Genomic DNA, 14,595 nt, shown 5'->3' on the forward strand with positions numbered 1-14,595 from the left:
ACATCGATTATGGTTGGGGTTAGATGAATAAACAAATACACATTAATTACATATGTATGCTAGATGCATGCAACTGTAAGTTGCCAGAAAGACTGAAATTCAGAATTAAGAGTAATGATAGCAGGCAGGGGAATAACTTTGCATATCTTACAGCATTTTTTCTTGCTAACTCTAAAACATGCCTCTTCTTATCCCGATTCTAAGTAAGTGACCTGTGACCAGTGGATTTTCTGCCAGATGCCTCAGTTTCCAGTGTACTAATTCTTCTCTTTGTCATTCCTCCTTGCATCACATTTTGCACCAGGCCTCTTCTAAGACCTCTGCCTTCGTGGTACAGTAATCAGCAACAACAGCATTTTCACATGGGGAGAGATACTGGATGTTACACATTACAGGCCTTGCCCAGAGATTGCTTGTGCATTTTCATTAAAGTATCACTTGGTAAAATACAGAAAAAGAACCCACACAACAGCAGTAAGGACAACACCAAGCCCCTCATACCTAACTCATTGCTAACTGTATAGGGGATGTTTGTGCATCACTGCTCCAGGAGCTGGGCTTGGACTCAGTGTGAGAACATTTTGATCCTTTGTGAATGTCAGACTAAACACACAAGGAAGAAGCTTGGAAAATCTCAACAAGCAAATGAAATCTGTAAGGTGTGAGCATCAGTCACCCTTACTTTATCCAACTTCAGGCAGAAAAATGGCCTATATGTTCCCTTTCTCCCAAATGCTCCTCTGAAAGAGCAGCAAAACATGCCTTCCATTTTTTTAAAGAAATGCCCATGTAACCATAACTACAAGTTCGTCAATAGAAAAATGCATAATAAATGGCTTGTTATTTCGACTCTTTTGTGAGACAGTTCATTAGAAACTTCATTTGTCTACACGGATTGCACTTATTCAGCTATATTCTAATAAAATGCACATTGCTTCCAATAAAGGGAATGCATTTGCTATTGATGTGCTATAAACTACTACACAGAGAGGTGTTATTATATCCCTGTGTAATAACAAGCCAATTATAATGATCAGCAAAACCTTTACAATAAAGTCGATGCACGAGGAGTGATTATCATAATGCATTCTAACTGTTCAGTGCCATAAATGCTTTGCAATTAATTGTGGAGCGTATCTATAAATGTATTATTAATGCTGTATAAAAACCCATTGACAAGCAACCTTTACATTAAAAAAAGATACTAGGATTGTAATGTGTCCCTGAGTTCACCTAGGAGGTTGAGCTGTATTTACAAAGGTGGAATTTTTTATGGGATTACATTTTTTATTTCCTCCACTCTCCTCCTCCCACCACTTCTTCCATTTTTGCCCTGTTATTGAAAAAAACTCCAAATATCACTCTGCAGTGTGAGGGCCCTCGGTCATCTACCATACTTGATTTTTGGTCCTGTACACATTGTTTTGGACACAGCTACCGGCTTTCACTGGTGTCTTAAACCTATGACACTGACAGCCTGACATGCATGAATGCCAAAGGCACTAGCCACAAGAAATGAGGAAATAAAAGCATATCAAAACCTAAGCAGGCAATGCAGGAAGGTTGAGAAGGAGAATAGAATTGAAGTTACGTAATTGATCAAAAGTCGTGTGGTAACAGAGAACAGAACCAATACCAAAACCTGAAGGCGATCAGCTCCCCAGCCTTTCCCCAGGCTCTGCTCTGGACTCTCCTTCTTCTTGTCAGTAAAGTATTAAGTTACAGATGCTTTATGAAAAATGCGCAATATGTTTTGTTTTTTCCTTTTATTCCCTTAATGCTTGATTTTAAAAGGTTGTCCTTAGGACATGTGCTAGAACACAATGTCCTGTGGATCTTTTCCAGTTCCTATTGATGGCTACACTTCCATCGATTTCAATCACTATGGAAAGGGCAGACGTGAACAAAAGTTTGATGTCCCTTATATTCTTTCAGCTGGTGAGTGTGGAATGGAGCACATCAGCCTTCAGCAGAGTCATCGAATATAAAACACTATACATGAGAATCTGCTGGAGCCTTTTTTCTCCCCCAGAATTAAGTTTTACCAGACAGTGGAGAGCACGAATGGGGTCATCCAGGACCACTTTGAATTAACTGATCCATTTGCATTCTGGTACATTCTGCCTGCTTGAAAATACAGCCTTGTGAGGACAAGAGGGTGTCAGCTGTCAGTAGGGTCATGCAATCCTGAATTTCCAAATAAACCAGGACATTTTCATTTCCCATTGACTGTAATCAGTCCCACAACAAGCCACAGCTAGAAAGAGAATATTTACATGATGCTCTTTCAAAAATGCTCTTTCTATATCAGGTTTATCTTAGGGCTAAAGGAAAAACACTACAGATTTTAACAGATATTCAGACCTGGAATAAAATCCAATGGACAGGTTCCCTTTGAACCCAGTGGCTTTGAGCATCTCTGTAGAAGGCTCCATCACACACAATGGGACCTAAAGCTCGGCTCTGCCTTTCAAAGACAGTAGCTTCACCTGAACTGAGAGAAAGGAGGAATGTCCAAATCTGGGTGAGTTTCTTGATTCTGCCCTGGACTTGATGCATCTCTGTTCACATGGGGAGAAAACCAGGACATATAGGCCAGAAGGGGCCAGAGCAACACTCAAGACTGTGGGACATCTAAGGTGGCCTTCGTGGTCCTAGTCCCAGCTCCTTCGCCAGCCCTTGACTAGATAGACAGAGAGGCAAACACACTTCAAGGCACTGACATCTCTCCCTCCCAATACTACATTATCTCCGATGGCCATTCCTCAGGAGCCCACCCTGTTGTTGACACCATGGTTTTCTGTTGGTCCTGACACTTCCCCAGCCTTTGAGGCAAGAAAGCTGCCTCCCAGTTTCATACCAAGATCTTTTGATTAGGTTCTTGATTTTTCTTTTTTTCCTTTTACTCATGAACTTATCTCCTCTCCCAATGGATTTTTTAACAGACTATTAGAATATTTTTAAACAGTCATTCCTTGTCTTTACCCTTCGCACAGAGATACTGCAACTTAGCACCAGTGTGCTGTTTAATATTGGATATATAATTAATAGAGACAAGATATTTAGATTTGGTGTGAGGGTACGTTGGGGTTTTTTTGTTTTGTTTTGTTTTAATTCCTCCTGCAAGAAAAGTCAAAACCAGCTGATTCATCATGTTTGGGGCAAATCTTAGGACGAGGAGACATATCAGACTCAGGAGGAGGATTCGGCATGGAGTTGCAAATCTGCTTTCAAACTGCAAGGGAAGATAAAGAGGAAGAGATGTTGTTTGAACTGTTGTGGTCACTGGGGGAAAGAAAAGGGAATATGAGGCCCCAGATGTGGTAAATGATTTGTCCAGAGGTCCTGAGTCCAGACCTCATAAAATGTGAAGAAAGGAGCTGTTACTGTCCAACTAACAGTCTTAGCCTTGGAAGTGCAATGATCGCAGCAAAGGTTGGCACATGTGTGTTGTGTGTCCTTTGGAAGTCATGTCTGTCCCTTGCTCTACCTGAGCTATAAAAGATTAGGGTGAGTCATACCGTGCTCATGGCGGTGCTGAAAGGTTTAATGGGGATGCGTTCATGGAGAAGTAAGCTCGGACCTTTTCCCTCAACTGTGAGAAGGGAGAACACTATTTGTGTCCCTGGGGTGTTTGCCAGTGCCACCTGCCCGTTCCTGCTGAATGGGTGTGGGGACCATAAAAGAAAAAGAGATGATTAGTTGAAGAAAAAGCTGTGGCAGGCCACATGAAGGTAGGTTGTATGTATTACCACCTGGAAACAGGACATTGCCTCAGCCTGCTCTCCAGCTTCTGGGTTGCGAAGTCTTTTAAAGAAGCCCACCAAAGGTGCAAGGTAGAGAACTGCTGGTAAAGTGGCTTCCATGGAGCTTGATGAGCCAGGCAACACAGGTGGCTCAGAGATAAGGAAGAGAAGAGATGAGAATTACAAAGTTACAACTCTGATGCATGCATAGTGCCAGACTTCAGGAGTTCTTGCACGCAGGCATAGCCTAACCTCCAGCAGTGCAGAAGAGGAGATGCTGAGCTCTGTTAAGATCCATCTCCTTACCCATCCTTAACTCTTTTCTCAGACCTTTCCAGTCCGAAGGTCTGAGCAACTGCTCAGCAAAGTGCTTCCAAGGAAGAAGGAAATCATTCCACGTAGCACTGTTATACAGTGTGAAGCCAAACTAAGCTGAAGGCAACCAGTCTTCCTTGATTGCAGCACCTGAACAGGCCTGGATCTGGCTAGTACCTGGATGGGAAGCTTCCCGACAGGTTTTGGCCATCTGCATAAGCCACAGAATTCTGATCAGTTAAATGGAAACCAGCTAAATGCCAAATAGTTACTGGGACCTTGGGCTGTGTTTGTCACACATAAACCCTGCCAGCTGCAGCAGAGAGCTAGTGAGAGTTAGAAATGGCCTGGATGAAATAAGAAATGGATCCAGACTTTTGTCCCAAAGGAAAATAACACTTAGTAATTGTGGAGAGGCCATTCTGGCCCCATCATCATTGCTGAGCTGATGGAAGAGAATAAAAAGAAACAGATCATAGTGCATGAGCAAGGCACCACGGTTTTGCTGTTTGCTGTAAATGAGTGCTTGGACATTTTGCTCTGAAGCTGGAATAAACCGTAACCAAGCAGATAATTTCAGAGCCTGCACATTGAGTAACGGGTAGAGAAACAATGCAAGTCAGTTGAAATATGAAGTCCAAGCCTTCCAGCTGCTGCTATCATGTCCCCCAAACAGCAGACAAAAAAAAGACACACTGCACATGCCTCCCTCAAATATACACAAAAAATTTGCTTGAAAGCACAAACACAGACAGAAGCTTTAGTAGATTTGTGAAGTCTTGCATGCAGAAAACACTCCAATGTGATGAACCACAATCTCTCAACACTCTCTCTGCAGGACATTGCACCCTTTCAACTCTAAACCACTTTGGTCTTCGCCTTTTTATTTTCTTTAGGCCAGGAACTTTCTGTATCACTTCCATAAAATGCAGGAGAACCCCAAAACTGCTGTGAACTGTTTCTTGGTAGAGTCATTAACACTGGGCCTGGGTAGCACACTGTGCATCTTCGCATGCTTTCTTTTACAGACCTTCCTCTGTCCTTTGAGAGGAATGTAGGAGCAATGGAGCATCTAAGCATCACTAACGGAGCGCAACTAGAGTAGCAGAAGAGTCCTTTCCTTTTAAAAAATGTTACTCTCTGTACAACCTAGTGGGACCTCGGGGCTGCATTTTTCATAGGTTAACCCTGCCAGCTGCAGTGAGAGTTGTCTAGTGAGAGCTAGAGATATTGTGGATAAAATAAGAAATGGCTCCAAACTTTTGTCTCAAACCACAAAACAGACTTGAAATCTTTCCCTAAGTTTGCAAAACTTTAAGTCACTGATATCTATAGACTATTTTTAGAGCTGAATATGAGACAAGGAACCAAGAAAAAATCATCAATAACAGTGAGAAAATAATAGAAAATTCCAATAGTTTAATTGGGATTTCTCATGTTTAGAATTTAACATGGAGTTATAGCTTACATCCCTAAAAACATACTGGACTACCTAATCTATGGCAAAGCAGTTTCTGTGTAGTCAAGCTAAAATTTAGGCAACATAAAGGCCAATGAGAGTTTTTAATACACCCTTAACAGAGCTAGAGTTACACCCTGATTTTTCAGAACGAAATACGGAATTGTTGCCTTTTTATCGCATTCTATCAATATCATCACTGCTAAAGTCTCTATAAAAAGTCAAAGGACTCTGACCTTCTGATCAGGGATTTGAAGCTTCATGAAGTATTTTGTAGAAGGAATACCCCTACATAACATTTTGTAGTTTGACTATATACACACGCGCAAACAGGCAGGAATGCAAAATGCAGAATTTTCCCATTAATTTAGACTGTTTCCCTAGAGAAATGCACTGAGGATACATTCATTTCTAGTTCCTGTGAGATCAGACAAATGTAAATAATGCCAGTTTTTATTGAAAAGGATTGCACGCTTTGTCTTACTCCTAGTCCAATATGGGGATTAACAAACAAAATAATAAAACCAGCAAAATTAATAAGGGTCACTCAGCATTTCCATTTTGTTGGGTTGAGTGTAATTTGTGCCAAACAACATTTTGAATTCTTGCCCAAACCTAGATGGTCTGATAGTCTAAATTCTCACTCACACATACTAAATACTAACACACCCACTTTCAGTTCAGCTGAGAATCAAGACACAGGAAGGGTTAAAGACCAACAAAATCCAGACTCCAGAACAACAGGAAAAAATGCTAAGCAGAATCTGGTTGGGGGGGAGAATAAATTTTGGACTCCCATCAGCTTTGGCTTGTGGAAGAACTTGCTGGAAAAGTCAAAGATATGTGTTTTAGCAAAATGCAGGTATTTGCGCCTATATAAAACACAATCTCACTTCCTCAAGAATAGTGCTTATCATTTCCAGTAAAAACCTCCTTGCAAACTATAGTTTCAAAGAGCACTGCATTCTTTCTTTAATACCTTGACTGGCACTAAAATTCCCCATAAGCCAGAAGATAGAGGTGTATTCAGAGTGTGGGCTTTGGGCAGACCAAAGACTTGCGCTGTGCAAAAGAGCTGCTTCATCTTCCAAGCCCCCCTCTTCCCTCACGTCCCATCCTGATACATGGATGGGGTATAATAAGCTACAACTTAAGTTTCTTTGTTGTTGAAGTTGACCTTTATCTTGCAGCCCTAATGAAGTCTTTTGATGTGCTCCTAAGATACACGGCCTCCTTTTTAGCATTCCGTTTGCCGTGCCTGCTTTAACCAGTGGGCTTGCAAAGAACGTAAGTTTTCATACAATGCCTCCCTTGGGTGCCAATTGTTCTTTTCTCCCACAGTTGCCCTTGAGTCATGCCGTCCTGAAACATCACCGGTCCAGAAGCAGCTTGTCAGTGGGGAATTAGGACAACGCGTCTTTCACGCCAATGATGAGTGCACCCGCTTGGCCCCTGCATTATGATCACGACCGATAGGAGCAATATGGGAGCGGAGTGTATGAGAAAAGATGAGGTTTGTGTGTGTTGGGGAGATAATTAGTCAAACTACAATGGGGAGGGAACCACTGGTGTGACGGATAATGTGAAATCAAACCACCGCTGGAGCTCTTTGCAGTTCAAACCACCCCTCCTGAAAACAGCTGGTTTTAGCAAAAGAGTTTGAAAACCCTTCCCAGAAAGCCAGGCATGTGTTCTCTAATAGTGATTTGCATAAAAAAAAAAAAAAAAAAAAAGCCACTGGGAGCTACATACCCTGTAGGCGCACTAAGCAATTTGGTCAGCCTAATTATTATTTTTTGGTATGTCTAATTAAATAGACAAAAGGCCCTCCCTTCACTCTCGCTGTCGGCACGAGCTCCACTGGAACGTGCATAATGTCCCCTCATTTGTCCAAGCAGCTGAGCCTTTCCCTTTTCCCCTAGGAGATCAGCGTTGACAACTGCCCATGGCTTACCCAGTCCTACTCAGACACGGAGCCAGATAGTCAGACAGGAAGGGAAAGAGGGTAAATTGACCTGGTTCTGTTAAAAACCACTGGACGATGCTCTATGATGTGTCATGACTTTGTTGCAGGTTAGAAAGGTACCGTGGCCCTTGATAGCAGAATTTGCCATCGCAGAGCCCATCCAATACTTTCTGCCCAGTGTTGGCCAAATTCCCTCGAATTTACTTTACAGGGACTCTAAAAGTGCAATATTTATCCCCGAGCTTTCTGGCGTTTTTCCAGCGCTCAGCTCTTCTCCTGCTCTGCAATTACACGGCACCACAGCCTTTCCTTACAGAGTCTCTGTCAACCTGCCGATTTCACCACTCCATAACACCAGCCCTTTAACTACAAGCTACATACAAAGTCTTCCAATGACTTGAGTCACTGGAGAGTTTCAGCCTCACACTGACGCAGTCAAAGCCTCTGGAATCCAAAGCTTTCAACTGAAAAAAGAACATAATTTCAGTGCCTTTTGTCTGCGAGGCATTTTACTCCTTTTAAGTAGTTGTTGCTGGAGATTTCCACTAATGCCAGCACAAAGATAGTCATCCCAAAAATGAGTAAGAGTTTATGTCTATGGTGGAAATTAAAGAGTTTTCACACATCTAAGAGCCACATCATTACAAAATGACAAAATCTACTCCCACATTTATATGATACATAAGCACAAGTGTTTTTACTGCATATATGGGCAAAAGCTTCTCTATTTTTTCCCAAAGAGTTAGGGATAAAGAGGAAGGAAGCACCATGTCATTATATATATGCATGTATATATATATAAAAATGTGCACATACAAGAAAAAAAAAGCAAAATGGTAATTTATCCAGCATAACAGACCATCTCACACTTTCTCAGTGAGCTCTGTGTTTGATCTGACAAACAGGCCCCTATTAGAAGAGTACGGTGAAGTATCACCACATCAGTTCTGGTAGAAAACCTTTTACAGGAAACACCTTATCACTGGTGATCTATTGAACAGTCACTTAGCAAAGCCTTCCAAATCCACTGTGCAGAATGGAAAAGCAAAAGACCAGCTCCTGATTTCAGCTACACCTGTGCAAATCCTGAATAACTCCCTAGGACTGAGACAAGTCTTCAGTTTGCACAACAGGTTTATCTAGATAAGCTGATACAGGTGCAGAAAACTCTGCTACCTGAGAATTTGCTTTTTCCAAAAGTAGAGTTGCTTCAGTCCAAGCAGAAACAACGTGGTCAGAGAAACCATAAAATATCTTCTTTATCCTAACCAAATTAAACACCTCTGCAGCTCAGCACAACATAGGTCTGAAAAACCTACATTGTCGTCACTGCTGTTAAACTTTGTTAAGTCAGCGCCTGATGCTTCACTTCTTAACGAGGCAGTTATTTGTTTCCCAGGCAATTGCTGGCACCTGCCTGCCTTTTAAAATCAAATAATAATTGAATATGAGGAAAGCGAGACGAAGTAAAGGAGATTTAATAAAGAGAATCTTTGCTGCAGAGGGAATTTCTTTGGCAGTGATTACGTTACTAATTGATCAGCACATTGCCTGAGAGAAGCCAGAGACAACAATTATACTTAGCACTGTGGCTGAAAGCAATGCAGTCAACTACCTCCTCGGCTTTCGCTGTCCGCTGGTTTCACCTGGATCGGTCTGTTCATCTGTAAGAAAGAGCAAAGAGAGACATATAATTAATGGTGGCATCATACCTTCATATACAAGGCTTGCTTTGTTTTTTAGCCATGCATCATAGTCAGCACCAGAACTTACTCTATGAGGGGGGGAAAAAGCAATTAGTAAGCAAAGAAGTAACCACAGAGTACAGGCTCCTTCTTGGTCTGAGGTAAATCAGTGTCACCCCATTTACCTGACAGGAGCTCTGTTGAATCACATTGGGAGAGGGATCTGACTCATTTCACACAGGTCATGAAATTTTAAACATAACTTTTTAAATTTCTAATAGTTTTCTCTGGAAACACTACTGTGTCAGAGTAGAAATGCTTTGTCAGAGCATCAGGATCAGTGAAACTTTAATTGCAAAGATTTCTTGAGATTGGCACAATGAAAAGAAAATGGAAAAGTGAATTCCACCTCCACTGTTAGATCTGTAGGATAGTCATCTGTAACATAGCAGACTCCATTTCATATTTGTGGAATGAGATTTGGATCTGGTTTGTCCACATGCTGCAGGAGTGCTGGCTATTGAGATTTTTTTTGGGGGGGGAGGGGGGGAGAGGGTAGGATAGGAGTCAAACCATCTCCCTCTGTTGCTTTTTCAAACATCTTGTTCCTTTCGTACATCAGAACATAAGCAAGTATAAAAACCTTGCCATTGTGCTGTGAGTAGCATTTCTGTTCTCCAACTTAGCCCTCTCAACAAAAGCATTGGACCATCATCATCCCCAGAGCTACTCAATCTCAGGAGACAGCGCAACAGATGTCCACAATCATCTTCACTGGTAGTGCCTAACATGATGTGGGTGTCTGATGGACAGGGGTGAGGGTATACCCCTCCTCTAGTTAATAGCTGGAGATGCAGATTGGATCAGAACCAGCTGTGATTTTCATCTGAAGGCCCTTCCTTGCCTCTTCCTCCATGTCACTTAAAGTAATCCATACACTATGCAGATGGACTATTCAAAATAACTTTCTGTGTGTGACTACCCCTGAGTGGAATGAAATTATCATTTAGATTCGGCAACCAAAGTGCAAGTTCAAACAGGCAACACAAGGAACAGGAAGTCATCAGGCAATGGAATCTCCCAACATACTGCTTCCTAATAAAGTCAGACCATAAATTGGCTGATGAGTGTCACAGGGTGCCTGCAAGTGATACTGTCCCTCCCTTATTCGTGGCTGATCACAGTTGGGCAGCAAGGCTGTAAGTTTCCTTTTTTTGTTTTCTTCCTAATTCCCCTTTATTTTGAAACTAGTTCATAATCATTTAGATTTATTCTAATTGCTCTGCACACATATTTAGTAATAAAAAGTTATCAAGCTGGCTGACAAGTAGGTTAAGATGATGGAGAGCCTAGCAGATCCTGCTGCATTGTTGTCTCAAGAGGAAAATGTACTTAGCCATAAACTGACTACAGTTAGACTCACACTCGCGAAGAGAAGGATCAATGGCTCCAGATGCTACTGAGCAATTTCTGCTCTCCTGTATGCCTGTATCATCCAACAAACTCCCGGCAGTTGAAGTGCTAAAACCAACAAAGAATCTGGTACTGGATAAACCTTGTATCAGCCCCTGCTTCTGCAACTGTAAAGACCTGTTGCTCACACATATAATACAAGATATTAGCAGGGCCAGAGGTGATATGCAACAGCAGCAGCAGGATGAACATCCTGCCATAGGGTTCCTGCAACCACATGTGTGCAGCTAGCTGTTAGAAACATTTAAAGATCTGACACCATACAGATAAAGAGGGTAATCTATGTCATATAACTCCAAATGTGTAAAAAGTGTAATTTTAAGCCACTCAAGTTTGGTGTCTGAGATGAAAAGGATGAATGATCTTCTGCAGTGCCTGTTCCTCTCCACTGATCATGAATGTAGTCTATGCAGTTAGAGTTAGGTGAGATGAACCCCATCTTGATTCTCATGCACGGGATAATGAAGCCAAACTACCCAGTTACTGTGCTTTAACTTCCCCCAGCTTCTTAACGACTGCGATTGGTTTGCATTTACAGCAGGTTAGTCTTGACACCATCCATGTGCCAAGGTCTGACTTGAGAGCTGTTAACTTTTGACAGCTGCACTCACGCTATATATTATGGCTTCCGAATGTGGACACAATGGCTAGTCTAACCCCAGTGGTCAGAATAGGGTGGTCAGAGGTCCCTGGTGCTCACTCCAAGACAGCCAGAACCTGCATCCCAAGCAGTCAGGAAGAGAAATAGTCACAGTAGCCAGGAATGTATAGGAGGTGTGCTGCATACAGCCCTGAGGCGCAATGTCTGGAGTCCAAAATGGACACAGCCTTGCAATGCAGAACACTCCATAAATCTACCAATGTAGGTACTGATCTGAAGCCTGCTAAAGGCCATGAAAATCCCCACTGAACTCGAGTAAGCTTTAGAAAAACTAGACAGAGCTCTTCCTACTTGTTGTTGAGTTGGATGTTGTCAGTTTGCAAAAGGCAGAGGAGATCATCAGACTCTTTAGCAAAAATGAGAGGAGACTAATATTTGTTTGGTTTTGTTTTGGGGTTGGTTTTTTTTTCAGTTTGGGGCATGTGAAAAAGAAGACAATCCCCAAGAAAGGGGAGAAAAAGAGGGAGGGAATGAGCATCCAACAGAGGAAGAAAAAACTGCGGAAATTAATAACTAAAAAGCTAGTGTAATTTAATGTACACTATGATTTATACACTTGACAATTTCTTTATAGACCAAAGAGAAAGTGCTGCCTGCACGGAGCCCATAATACAAATTGAGATCATCTTGACATGAAAGACACCAATTATAGGGAGAAACATTGAGAGGAAAATAATTAAGTTTCCTCTCTCTGTCTATGGAAATTTTCTTTTTTTAAAAAAAATACAGACATTCTGGGAGCAAGGAGCTGGCATGGGGAGCAGAAAAGGGCTAAGTGGGGAATAAAATGGCAGACAGATGTAGCTTCCACAGCCTTGGAAAATGCCTTCTTGGGGAGAAGGGAATTCAGAGGTTCAAGCTCTCTGCTTATTCTTCAGCTGGGAATTATCATGGGTTTAATGCAAAGAAACCAAAGTTTATACTCCAAACTGCAGTTATCTCAATAGTAATTGGTGGAATATTGATACGGACATCTTTAAATATCTGTCGTGTCTTGGTGAACCCTGAGAGTGTGATAGGAGAAAGAAGATCTGCCTGTCAGCAAATCTGATTCATACCATGGGTATCCACATGGGATCATAGGAACTACAGATGTGGCTTGAAGTTTTATTGATCCTTATCACTAGAAGACTTCAAAAGAGATCTGGCAACATGGGAAAAGACCTAGGTAGGCTGAACCAATATGTGAACTGACAGACAGGCTGGATGAACCCTTTTAGGCTCTCCACTAGGATGTGCTACACTTCTGTCCATTGCAATGGTCCTTCTCTGGCCATGAATCCTCTTTGTGCTCTCCTTTGAAATATGATCATGGTTCCTTATTCTATATTATCCCTGTTGGGCTGCCACAGTGAAAGAAGTATACTATTTTACCATTAGTTAACCCAGAGAGAGTTTATCTACTCTTTAGCCTCCCTCCTGTCCTTTAGGACCTGACTACAAATTTTTATTCTCTACATAAACTATGAAAATTCCTGACCTGATGGTACCAGAATGCCTAATAGTCATAAACCCATCATAATTCAGGACAATATGTTTGTCCTCATTCATGATTCAGAGTCCAATTTGGCCACAAATTTACTTTGAAGTGCCCCATTCAACAGCAATGCCATAACAGAGGTGTGCTGAAGACCACTGAGGCACAAAGGGATTCAGGCAAGAGCCAAAAAAATTAATTTTGGTTACATATGACAGACCCAATTTTCAAAGGGGTGGCAGGTGGATGGCAAACCAGAGTTTTATTCACAACTTTATTCCCAGTGTGGCCTCAGGCAAAGCCTGTGTCTCAGATTCCCTGTCTGTATTGAGAACTATGGGCACTGCATGCCACTACAGCTGTGAATTGGACCCATTTTCAGGAAGAGAGGCTGCATGTCCTTTTTCCACAAATGCCGTAAGTGCTTGAGTTGATGGAGGAGTTAGAACTTCAGGAGCATCACACTTCTTATTTTCCTTTGATCCTTTACACTTTCATCTCTGCTTAATACCACCTTTACTATCACCTTTGCCCACCTTAGACAAGATGATTGTATTTGTTACACTTCATACCCTTCCTTTTGGCTTTTCCTTCCTTTTGCCTAAACACAACCCATTTAAAGAATGCCAGATGTCATCCTCTCACACCAACTTGCCACTTGCCCCACCTACCCCCACCCCAATCCTCCCTGCAAGTAGAAACACGACATCATTTTTCATGTCCAATTACAGCCACCGTGGTGCCACTGTTAAAAGACAGCGCAGGTACTCCTGTCAAAAAGGGTTTGAGTTACAAGAAGCGATGAATTACAGCAAGCCCTTTTTCAATTCTCCACAGAAATGAAATGTCAGAGCTTGCTGCTGTATTTTTCTCAGCACCATCAGCTACAGGCCACTGCAGGAATTAGACAGGGGACAGACGCTTTTCTGCATCATGATTTTTCTTTTCCTAAGGTTGTCGTTTTCTCTGCCACCAACCTTTTTCTGCTCCCTCTGGCTTTGATATTAATTTAGAGCAGGTAGAAGGATCACCTGGGAAAGAAGAGTAGGAAGCAGAGACAGCTGATTTCTCACTGTCTCCATCTTTCTTCCTCTCACTGTTCCTACTACCCTTCTCACTCATTTTTTCATTAATATACCTGGTGTTTCTAGCCAGGACTAGGGGTCTACCAGGCTTAAGAATGGGCAAATGCAGACATAAAAAGAAGAAGAAAGCAAAGACAATAAAAAAGGATGAAGAAACCCTGAATAGCTTCAAATGTGATCTGGGACAGGAAGGAAAAGTGAGAAGAGGAGGAGACTACTGAAGATCACTGAAATGCCAGTAATGGTTAGGAAGATCATGTCTAAGGCAGAAGAGAGCCGTGTTGGAGATAATCTGCTGGTTGTGCTTAAGGAAGAAGTCATTTCAGGAGACAAAAAGTGATTCTAGAGCTTGTGTGATCTTTAAGACCGTGGAAGATGACCTAGTGATCATCTATCTAATCTTTCCACCCCTCCTCAGAGGGCTTAAGGAAATTGAATACTCCCTGAGAACAGACTGAGGGGTTTGATTAAGGCTTTGTATCAAAAACTGTGAGGAAAGGCATTCTGTTGTCCATGTTTCTTGAAGTTCCCAAAGAACCAGTCTGGTACAGTGTAGAAAGTTGAGGTGTTAAACCTCTGACAAGGCCTGTTTCCAGCTCTACAGTGGCCTTCTGGATGAATTTGGTCATATCATTACATCTGTCTCTTTCTCAGCTTTCACATCTGCCTCTTTCTCTGCTTTCTTTTCTGTACAGTGAAGATGAAGTTACCTTAATGTACCATGAAAG

General features: G+C 41.9%; 1 protein-coding gene across 12 annotated transcripts in view; it reads right to left on the bottom strand.

The window, feature by feature from the left end:
- Nucleotides 1-14,595, bottom strand: part of CELF4 (CUGBP Elav-like family member 4) — a 718,598-nt gene that overhangs the window by 304,645 nt on the left and 399,358 nt on the right. For all 12 annotated transcript variants that reach the window (XR_007505106.1, XM_049795649.1, XM_049795645.1 and 9 more), the window contains exon 3: nucleotides 9,102-9,150. Coding sequence is in view for 11 of the 12 variants with exons in the window: in XM_049795649.1 (XP_049651606.1) it covers nucleotides 9,102-9,150 (49 nt within the window). In the remaining variant the exon portion in view is untranslated. The remainder of the gene's footprint in view (nucleotides 1-9,101; nucleotides 9,151-14,595) is intronic.

The sequence above is a fragment of the Accipiter gentilis genome, chromosome Z (assembly GCF_929443795.1).
Source record: "Accipiter gentilis chromosome Z, bAccGen1.1, whole genome shotgun sequence".
Classification (NCBI taxonomy): domain Eukaryota; kingdom Metazoa; phylum Chordata; class Aves; order Accipitriformes; family Accipitridae; genus Astur; species Astur gentilis.